Raw genomic sequence first — 11,445 nt, forward strand, 5'->3', positions numbered from 1 at the left:
TTATTGATTCGCTTATCACGGTCTATAGATCAGAAAATTATGTTTGTAATCGTTTGATGATAAATATTTTACAAGTGTATTTTATTTATTCAAATCCTAAGAGAAATAATTGTAGTATTATAATCTATTTCCGTTAATTTATTTCGATTTAATAGCGGGGGATAAAATCTTTGCTCTTCGTTATTACGATTGTAATAAAATTTGATTAAGCATCGTCTACATTCTACATATATAAGCTCGCACAGTTTCTTGTTCTTCATGCAGTTGCTTGGAGACTTTCGGCGCGGCTTCTTAATTCCGAAAGAATACCACTTTTTTTTTGCTAATTTTCTTTTATCATCACTTTATCATCAATTCATTTGTTTAATCAACGAAATTACAATTTTCATCTTCGAACGGAAAGACAACTCTTTTTACCGAAAGCAATATCCAATCTTTTTATATATTGCTTTATTATCTACGTATTACAAACGGTGTATTTTCAAATAGAATAAATAGACAAAAGAAGAAGAAGAAGGACAAGAGAAAGAAGAAAAAAGAAGATAAGTGCTTTTCACGATTTGTTCGACAAATATTAATCCAAGATTAAACGTAGTGTTGTGGTTTTGATAGTGTTTTTTTGTACTAATTGATAACGGTAAGAAATTGATAATGGCTAGATAGATAGATAGATAGATAGATAGATAGATAGATAGAGAGAGAGAGAGAGAGATAGAGAGAGAGAGAGAGAGATAGAGAGAGAGAGAGAGAGAGAGAGAGAGAGAGAGAGAGAGAGAGAGAGAGAGAGAGAGAGAGTTTGTCTACGATAAAAGCGAAAACGAAGATCCTCTCGTTCCTTTCACTCCTTCTTTGATCTTTTTGGGATGGTAGCGAGGTAGAAAGGATCTTTTTAAATACTTTGTAAGACAGAGAGTTTTCGAGTAATCAAAGGGTAGGTAAGCCTTTAGGATAGGATTACCTTGCTTGTCTCCCGAAATCTGTTTGCGCGTCTGTACCGTTGATCATTTTGTTCGTTAGATCGCTTTGATCGTTTGTACGATAGTCTCTGTTTTATATTTTTCTAAGGACGCGTCCGAGAAATTCAACGATGCCGATCGTACGACGTTCGCGCGACATATTATTATCGTTTAACCTCGAAGGAACGTGTGCACTTATTAAATTATTTTTATTTATGCGTATATCATTTGTATAATTCTTCGTTAATTACGAAGATAGAAAAAAGTTAGAAAAGAAAAATCAACTCTTGGAAATGTAAATTGCTGAAAGATGTCGTCATGGGAAACCATCAAATGAATTATTGTAAAATATCGCGTGATTCTGCTCGAACACTTATCATCGTGTTTATTATCCCCTTAGGGAGAGAGTGAATGGAGCCGCGTCTTCTTGTCTATGTCACAATCGGTTAAAGCCGATTTCAAGGTAAAAGAAGTCTGAGTTCTCAACTCGGGGCCAAACGATAATAAGATCGTCATCGTCGTCGTCGTCGTTTCTCTCCCCCTTCCTCCTACGGCCCCCCTCTCTCACTTCCACCCTCTTTCTTTCTCGTTTGCCGCTGAATATAACTGCTGTTGCGATTCGGAGCATCGAACTTTTTTGAATTAGCTTCAAGGCCAAATCCGGTTTTTCAGAGAGGTAAGGAAAAGAATTCATTAGTCGGTCAGGCATGATATACCCTCGGGCATCGATAAAAAGGAAAGCGAGATCCCGGAGGATTATATAATTTTAGTGATACTCTCAAATCTCGCAGCACGTCTTTCGTAACGTAAGTCATTAATAATGACTTACGTTATACGCCCGTGTTCCTTCGTCCTTGTTCTTTTTGACAAGTTTTATAAAAATGCGCAGACGTTATTTAATGTCTATATAATTATCAATCGCACATAACTTTATACTATTTTCGATATAGTTTTCATTCGTAAAACATACCTACGTACGCGCGCGTACTCATTCTTTATTTCTCCTCGCTCTCACTCTACGTCCGTCTGATAAAACCGGTTTAACATTTTTTTCTCCTCATTAGGTTCTCATTCTCAAAAAGTTGGTCCTAAGACGACGGGCAAACGTTTACGTGGCAAAATTATTTATCATCCATCCATCCATCCATCCATCCATAAAGTTAAACCGTCTGCTTTTATTGAATTGAAACATCCTTAGAAAATGTTATAAATCAAGAATAGTCTTTCTCGAGGCTCGCGAGTTGGGATTTTTTTATTAATAACGACGATATAGTTGTTATTAATACAGTATAATAGTCGAGTATAATTCGAGATAGTTCTCTCAAATAAGACTTGATACCTGCAGATCGGCGCGATGTAGGTCATCTTACGTAGGTCGATCGGCAAAGCCTTTCGATCTTACGAAACTCGATTATTATCGAATTATTATCGAACACCCGATAAATAAATTTATCTATCTATTGTCACTCATATTTCGCATATTTCCTCGATATTCCGACATATTTAACTTTGCTACATTTCTTTTCTTTTTCTTTTCTTTTTTCTTTCTTTTCTTTTTTCTTTTCTTTTTCTTTTTTGGAAACATTTAACCCGAGCCATACATGAAATTGTATTTGAAAAAGAAAAACGTCTCTCTCTCTCTCTCTCTCTCTCTCTCTCTCTCCTTTCTCGAGCAAAGGGAAAACGCGTATTCGTATTTTGAATAATTTCGTTTGTGCCAACGAACTGCCGCGAGAACGATTTGAACTGCCGGCTTCGAGGAGGGAACACGAGAAATCGAAGAAAGGGAGAGTAAAAGTAAAATGTAAACTGTAATGGATGTTTTCATTGTGCCTCGACGATCTGGTTCACCTTGGTACTCAAGTCGAGCTCGCGCATTTTTCTCATCTTTCGAAACGATTGGCAACCTCTATCTCCTCGGACTTGCGTCGCGTACATACATTCTTGTAACGTCTGCGTACAAAAGTGTTTAATTTCGATTCGTTTCTTCTTAACTCGCCAATCGACTTCGCAAATCGAGAGAAGTCATACTTTAAAACACTATACATTTTTCGGTTTATTTGGACGAACGAAGAAAAAGTCCTAATATGCTTTGAAATATACAGGGATGTACAATGTACTTATATTTCTCTTTCGGAACTAAGAGCAGTATGTTGAAAAATTAAATTAAATGGCAGTCAATCGCATATATCGCACATTTCTTTTTAAAGTTATCCTTTATCGTGATAAGAATGGTTATAGTTATTTTCTTTGATCTGTCCTCGTCAAAGGAGATAGAAGAAACACACAGATTGGAAAATGGCGAAATGGACATTCTGACAATGGCATTGGAAAATAATCGTTCGCTATGCTTGCGAACGTAATCCATTTGGTGGATTATCCTAACGGTCGATCATTATTTAAGTAAGGATGCTCGATAAGAATGGTGTATTCGTATGGTTCATGTAATTGTACCCTTCGAAAATAGTCATTAGTAGCGATTATAATCGCTCGAAAGTGATATATTTATGTGCGCTCTAGGTGTTTCCCTCATCAAGGACTTACAACTTGTGTCGATCGAAATGATTAAGATTTTCTCTCTCTCTCTCTCTCTCTTTCTAGTTCGACAATGGATGCGCCATGACAAAGCATTAGATATTGATTTAATTTTTTTAATCAATAATTTATTTAATTACATTAAATTGATTTAATCCGAAGGTAATAAATGCATATGATATTTCAGGTCGACGGACGATTAGAAAGAGAGAGAGAGAGAGAGAGAGATGTCGGGTCTCGTGGAATGGTATAAGGATTTAATGTACAATAGGAATGGTAAGAGAAGAAAGAGAAAAAGATCATGTTCGTTAGCGATTATTTAAGGAGCTAACAAGTTACGTTTTTTAGATCCGAGAACGAAAGATTGGTTCTTGGTATCGGGACCAGGTCCGATATTGACCATCCTCATTACCTACTTATACTTTTCTCTATCGGCCGGACCGAGATATATGAGGGACAAAAAGCCATATAATTTGAAGAATACGCTGATTGTTTACAATTTTATCCAAGTATTGGTCAGCATATACATCGTTTACGAAGGTTTGATGTCAGGATGGTTCCACCATTACAGTTTTTATTGTCAACCGATCGATTACTCGAACGATCCAGTAGCATTAAGGGTTAGTATAAAAATATCGAGAAAATTTATGCCAATCGATTATACTATCGATTATTAATACTATTATCTTTGAACAGATGACTCGAGGCGTATACACGTACTTCGTGTGCAAACTGATCGAATTACTGGACACGGTATTCTTCGTTCTACGAAAGAAGGAGAAGCAAATATCGTTCTTACACGTCTATCATCATGGGATAATGCCTATTGCCGCTTGGGTCGCCGTTAAATGGCTTCCTGGTGGACACGGGACCTTGCTCGGCGTTATCAACTCTTTCATACATATCATCATGTATACCTATTACATGCTCACTGCGTTTGGACCACAGATGCAGCCCTATCTTTGGTGGAAGAAATATCTGACGAGGTTGCAACTCTTGCAATTCGTAATAATCGGCATTCACAGCAGTCTGGTTCTATTTAACGGTTGCAATTTTCCAAAATTCCCGATTGTTCTCTTGATCATCAATGCTTTTGTCTTCATATATCTCTTCGGCTCGTTTTACGTTACCTCCTATATGAAATCTCACAACGTTGAGAAGAAATATGAGCAAAACGATAGTGAGATAGTTAAAAATAAATCGAATTGAGAAAGTGAAACTTGGAGTGGAAAAAAGATTTAACAAGAGAAACAATCTTTTCAAGGATTAAACGTTGAGACATATATGCGTGCCTATTCGACGAGTACATATCGAACTTCTAAAAGGATACTGTCACAACTTAAAGATATAAAACCATTTTTAGGAGAAAAGAAAAATCAAATTATATTTTACTAGCTACGGCTAGATCAGAATTTCGATATTTTGGTATAATGAAGTTTATAATTAAATGTTCTTACATAATATTCCTTAAACACTAATTAGCCAAGTAATCTATTAGTATAGGACAACGAAATCAGATTATGTACTGCTAGTCTACTGACTAACTTCGCGACGTTATTCGTTTCGTACTTAGATATCGTTTCGTGCATACCTTCTGTTGGTTGGACATTTAGTTACGATAATATTCTTTAGCGATATCTTATATACAGCAAGTATGTCGATTTAATATATTTCGATTGTACAATATCAATTGGACAATCATTGGACAATAATTAAACGCAACTTTTTCTTTGCTCTCCTTGACGTTTCATTGTTTTTTTATCGCGACAAGTTTTCGTCATGTCCATCCTTTTCGCGATCGGATCGGAGAAACAAAGGATAATTCTACGATACCATTTCATAGCCACACAAAACTTTTAAACGACAACCGGAGATATGTAAATACCTCTATTCTACCTACTCATATCCTATAGCCTGCACGTCATTTGTTTTTAATCAGGAAGAAGCGATGGCTACTAAAGTTAAGTAATGGAGGAACGGATTGAGCGATGGGAAAGACGTTGCTCATGACTGCTTATGACTGTCATTACTTATTATTATTAGAATACTCAACCTGACTTTGGCGTAACTTTACAAACGTAAATATAGAAAAATAAAACTAAAGAGAAAAAAAGAAACGTTAAAAAATCGTATTGCGTTCATCAAATTGTCGAGAAATTCTTTATTTTACGCAAATAGGATGCCGTTTTGTAGTAGTTTTCTAGTGCCAGCCCAACTAGTGTAAGGAACCATTGTACCGTTTATTTCGTCGACACTTTCTTAAAGGTATCTCCGGATTCTGATATCGTTTCTCGTTTGTATGTATTTATCTGTCTATCTATCAATTAATAAATATTGCAAATTTTAGAGCCATCTCTTTATTAACCCTTCTTTTCGGATACGAGCGAATTATTAAATGTTTCTCTTAAGAAGGAAGGAAGGAAGGAAGGAAGGAAGGAAGGAAGGAAGGAAGGAAGGAAGGAAAGAAGGAAATTTTAACGGAGATTCAACTTTTTACATAAGGACATATGTTATCTGATTTGTCATTGACAAATTCATTAGAAAAAATTCATTGAAAAAAGGTAATATACATGCCTACCTAGATAAGTATAGTATAAATACGTAATAAATACTATGTTACAGGGAGATCGATCGTTTTGCTCTTGATCCATTTTTCTTCTTCTTCTTCTTCTTCTTCTTCTTCTTCTTCTTTCTCTTCTTTTTTTCTTACCAAAATATCCGACTTTTAGAAGAATATTTTTTAACATTTTCATCAGGAACAATGAATTATTATCAAGGAAACAGATGTTTGTTAAATCGCGCTCCTATGATTTCTATTTATTATTCATTTGTCTATATTTCCTTCCGAGCACGAGCACGTACATTTAGAATGATTAAACTGTAGGATTAATCTTAAATAATGGTTAACTAACGTTAAAACGGCATCCCTACTATAATATTATCGATAGAAATTATTTTATCAATCGCAATAATATATCATCGTATATTCATGAACTCGTTTATTGTTAAAGGTTATGACCTTGGCTCTGCCGCTTCCGTTGTAAAATTTTTACGCTTATTATTAGCATAAGATAAGATTTTTCGTACACAGGTAAATTTTTTTTTTTTTGTTATACCCCATAATTAATTATTAATAATTGGTTATTTCTTTCCTTTCAAATTCAAGAATCGTGTGTGTATTATAAAATAAATCATAGGATTACATTCGGTTAATTTCTGAATCAAGGAAAATTCCGATGATCAAATGAAAATTTTATAAAACTATTGGACATACATTTACAATTCTAATACAAGATAATTTTAATATAATCTTTTAAAATAAAACATTATGCATGGCATAATCTACATTGTTGTGTTTCACATGCAAATAAGATGTATGTATACACGTATATATGTATGTATGTATGTACATATGTATGTACGTATGTATGTACGTATGTATGTATGTACGTATGTATGTACGTATGTATGTACGTATGTATGTATGTATGTATGTATGTATGTATGTATGTATGTATGTATGTATGTATGTATGTATGTATGTATGTATGTATGTACGTACGTACATATGTATGTACGCATGTGTGTATACGTATGCATATCTCTATTTCATTTCTTTCGGTAATTAAAATAATTGCTAATTATTCTTTATAATTTTTCTTATTACTCTCTTCGTCGAAAAAAAGTTATGAAGGGCTCGGAATAGGAAGAAGAAAGATAATTTTGGTAGTTTCCGATTAAATTATGGCAAATGGGAAACGTAACGATAAATAAATAATTAAAAACGGAATGACGAGAACTTTCGTTTCATTGTATTTTTCTTCCTTTGATAGGAAGAAAATGCATGAGTTTCTACAACCGGATTTTAATTATAATACAATGGACAAAATGTTAATGACGATGAAAATTGATAATTTCAGTATGTCCAGATATTTCGTACTGTTTGGTTTAATTTTCAGTGGCCTTTGTTCGTTGATTATATCGAATATCGAATGTTTTACGAAACAAATAGTATTTTGAATGTAAAAATCAACGTAACTTATAGAATCGGCTTTTATTTTCTACATACCGTTGTTGCGCTAAGATTAAAGGGACCGTGAAGCTACACAAATCTGAAAAGTCCTTACAGAAAATGATAACTTTTATTAATCATCTCTACAATCAATATCATTATATTACTGAATATAAAACAGGTAATATATGTATGTCTAATCAAATAATAATCAAGTAAAAATTCGCCTCTTTCGAGATAACGTTAATGCCGACATTTATTTGTTTTACGATGTACTTTAATTAATTATAGATAAATTTTTATTAAGTTAAAACTCGATCGAAAAATGTACGAAAGAGAATATTATATTGACGTGCATCGAGTATTAATAGTAATAACAAAATGCGCCTGAATGTTGATATTTATGATGTCACTATTACGCATTCGACGTTATAGTTTATAAAAAAAAAAAAAAGAAAAAGCAAATTACTTAAATGAAGAAAATCAATTCACTTTTAGATCCTAGAACAAAAGATTGGTTATTCGTGGGATCATTTTGGTATCTTTTCGGCATCATAGGAGTTTATCTCCAATTTATTTATGTAAGTGGACCCGCATTCATGAAAAAAAGAAAACCTTTTGAGTTGAACAAGATCCTGCAGCTGTATAATGTTATACAAATCATATTAAATGGATATATTTTTGTTATGGTAAGTATTATTCCAAATTAAGATTGTACTTCAGAATTTTTTATTCGAAATAACTCTAATATCCGATTTGAAATATTTATCAACCATTCACTTTTCTTTATAGGGCATTTCAATAGGATTGATAAGGAAATCGAAATTTATTTGCTTGCCTATTGACTATTCGAATGATCAACAGGCCTTACAGGTAAGTGAAAAATCGTATGTTTCCAACTTTAAAGATAAAAAAAGAAAAAAGTAAATAAGAATATAAGAAAAGGAATAAAACAAATCGTGAATACAGGTGGCATTTCTAGTTTGGTTGTATTACATAATCAAGATATTTGATCTTCTGAACACAATCTTCTTTGTATTACGGAAGAAGCAGAATCAAGTGACGTTCCTACATACTTATCATCATACTGGAATGGTAATTATAACATGGATAGGCGTAAGATACTTGGCTGGTGGACAAGGCATATATTTAGGTAACGAGAACAAGGAGTTGGAGGAAGAAAATTGATCAATCGTTGACGACCAATCATTGATATATTATAATTATATTTTTAGGTTTCTTCAATTCGTTCGTTCACACAATTATGTACTCTTATTATCTATGGACATCGTTAAAGCTTGGTAAAATATGGTGGAAGAAATACATTACTCAATTACAACTCCTACAATTTGTTATAATATTGTTACAATTTTCATTGGCTATTTTTACCAAGGATTGCGGTTATCCCAAGTTGCCAATATTAATATTCATGCCGCACCTTATCTTTATCGTAATACTATTTACAGACTTTTATTACAAGAGTTATATAAAAAAGTAATCATTTTAAATCGATGGAAACGGCGTCTCGACTAAAACGGATCAAAGTGGCGTTAAACTGTCGAATGGAAAATCAAAGATTTCCGAAAATTTGACAAAATCTTCATAAAATTTTTTTCGAAAATTTTTGCCGCCAGGCGAATATACCGTTTCTAATTTGTACGTGCTTAGAATATATAATACGATTTTTTTGAAATATACGATCGATGCAACTTTAAGTCAGTAGCCCATGACAAAAAAGCTTTAGCTATAGAAATTATTGAATCAAAAGAAGTAATTAGAATAAAGTAAATTTATTTTGTTTCATTATTATATCCATGAAGCAATTAACACACATTCCTTTTCTAACCTTTATACATTTATTAGCAATTTTTGTGTACATTTTTACATTTTGGAAGCTCTTCGGTAAAATACACATCGCATTTTAGTCGAGGAGTTATACTTTTATCATATACGAAAATTTTTACAGATATTAGCTTCTTCTTCTTCTTCTTCTTCTTCTTCTTCTTCTTCTTCTTCTTCTTCTTCTTCTTCTTCTTCTTCTTCTTCTTATTATTATTATTATTATTATTATTATTATTATTATTATTATTATTATTATTATTATTATTATTATTACTATTATTATTATTATTATTATTATTATTATTATTATTATTACTATTATTATTCTAAGATTCCCATCATCGACTATTTTAAATTTTATTCGATGATATCATATGCTTATTCTAGCATGATTAGGTTTAGTAAAAACTTGTAATTACAGTACAATAAAAATCGATTCCGAATTTATAGCTAATTTAGATAAGAGTTCCAGAGTTTAATTTACCCCGGGCTTATATGTTCGCGTTCGTTGAAGTCTTGAGAAACTTTTTTAAGAATTTAGATTATTAATCCTGTATTTAGATCTTAAGCCTGCACTTGCCGATGAAAATGAATATAAGTAGAATGCTATGAAGGATGAATCTTGGAATGGATTTTTTGATGAAAATTAATGTTATTGTAATAACTCTTAAAATTGCTCTTAAAATTGCTTTTAAAGGATTATTCCACTGTAAAATGGTAAACATTTTCGCATGACCAAAAACACGAAACGGCTACGGCACAGCTGTATACATTAACTAATTGTGAATACTTATATTTTTAAAACACTTTTAATACACGTACACTTATTCGTACGATTAGCATTCACCGCCATTCGTCGAGCATGAATGACCAAAAAAAAGAAAAGCAGAAAAATGTTTGTTACATATGACTAAATTCTATAAATTTTGATTAATTATAATATGTAAAAATACCTACTTTCTTCGTATATTAATAGAAAAATACATAAAAAGCAATACATTATTCTTAATGCGAAGGCTTTCTATTCAAAATGAGGACGGTTAAAATCTTTTAATAAACGATGGAATATAAATGAACGTAATTGTCATTGAAACTATCTAAAATATTAATTTCAATGACTTAACAACAAAGGAATAACTTTCTCTACCAAAATCGTTCAAAATATTATTGAGGCTCGACATAAAAAGAAATATATCATTTAATCGAAATCGTTAGCGTTGGATGATTTTCTTGTCGACTTCTATAGTAAAACACGAAGAAGAGTATGAAGATTGTACAAGCTACCTGTCGAGTCTTAACAGTCTGGAATGAATTCACCGTTGCTCGGAAAAAAGCCGGCCGACCTACTTATTTTCGAATGTTTCTTTCTCTCTCTCTCTCTCTCTCTCTCTCTCTCTCTCTCTCTCTCTTCGGTCCACCGACGGTCGAAAGGATCGAAGCGGTGAATAAGGAAAAAAAAGAACGGATATTGATGCGTGGAACAAGTTCCGCTTAACCAACTATAGTTTCGATAAGAGGTAATGTCCCGTTATACTTTGGTCCATTCCTTGATTCGAAAGGCCGTCAAGAGATAGAAAGCTATTGACGAAAGGTCCATACCAAATTCTCTGTTTATGACCGCTTTTACAAGAAAACCCGCACACCTAGGAAAAATTTGACGGGACAGGAACATTAATGTTTTAGAAAAAATCATAGAGATCCTATCAATGATTTCTTTTTGAAGAAATTACGTGCGACTTTATTATACCGCGGTAAAAACGTTAAAGAGCAATAATGAAAATTCGAGGTCAGTTCGGTCGTTACTTAACATCCTTTTTGAGGATTGACATCCTCATTAGGATATCTCATAGTAAGTCTCGGCGTTTGAAAAAACAATAAAGTTTGGATCGAATCGACCGTAATGTCCGGGGAATTATATTTCTCCTTGGTAATTGTACCGATCACCAAGTACCAACATTATAATTCCGTCTATGTCAGCCAAGATCAGAAATGAGTAAGCGATGTATGTCGATCCTTTCTTATTTTTTCATACGAGCGATTGTATTTTTTAACATGGGCTTCGTGAAATTTACGCTAATAACAAAAATAATTTATCAGAGT

At 32.9% G+C, this 11,445-nt stretch overlaps 2 protein-coding genes across 4 annotated transcripts; both read left to right on the forward strand.

Moving 5' to 3' along the window:
• Positions 1 to 243: 243 nt before the first annotated feature.
• Positions 244 to 5,837, forward strand: LOC124947069 (elongation of very long chain fatty acids protein AAEL008004-like). 3 transcript variants are annotated; one of them, XM_047488718.1, is made up of 5 exons: positions 244 to 637; positions 3,227 to 3,359; positions 3,679 to 3,767; positions 3,840 to 4,111; positions 4,188 to 5,589. In XM_047488718.1, the coding sequence occupies exons 3-5, from the start codon at positions 3,719 to 3,721 to the stop codon at positions 4,698 to 4,700; spliced, it is 834 nt and encodes a 277-aa protein (XP_047344674.1). In that variant the 5' UTR covers positions 244 to 637; positions 3,227 to 3,359; positions 3,679 to 3,718; the 3' UTR covers positions 4,701 to 5,589. The 3 variants fall into 3 exon arrangements, with proteins under 3 accessions (XP_047344674.1, XP_047344673.1, XP_047344675.1); XM_047488717.1 differs by lacking the exon at positions 3,227 to 3,359 and having other exon boundaries at positions 4,188 to 5,837; XM_047488719.1 differs by lacking the exon at positions 3,227 to 3,359 and having other exon boundaries at positions 244 to 542.
• A 1,276-nt stretch (positions 5,838 to 7,113) lies between these two features.
• On the forward strand, positions 7,114 to 9,560 carry LOC124947072 (elongation of very long chain fatty acids protein AAEL008004-like). The gene is made up of 5 exons (XM_047488726.1): positions 7,114 to 7,684; positions 8,002 to 8,192; positions 8,296 to 8,376; positions 8,473 to 8,656; positions 8,739 to 9,560. The coding sequence occupies exons 1-5, from the start codon at positions 7,624 to 7,626 to the stop codon at positions 8,999 to 9,001; spliced, it is 780 nt and encodes a 259-aa protein (XP_047344682.1). The 5' UTR covers positions 7,114 to 7,623; the 3' UTR covers positions 9,002 to 9,560.
• Positions 9,561 to 11,445: the final 1,885 nt, after the last annotated feature.

Source organism: Vespa velutina, chromosome 2, assembly GCF_912470025.1.
Source record: "Vespa velutina chromosome 2, iVesVel2.1, whole genome shotgun sequence".
Lineage (NCBI taxonomy): Eukaryota > Metazoa > Arthropoda > Insecta > Hymenoptera > Vespidae > Vespa > Vespa velutina.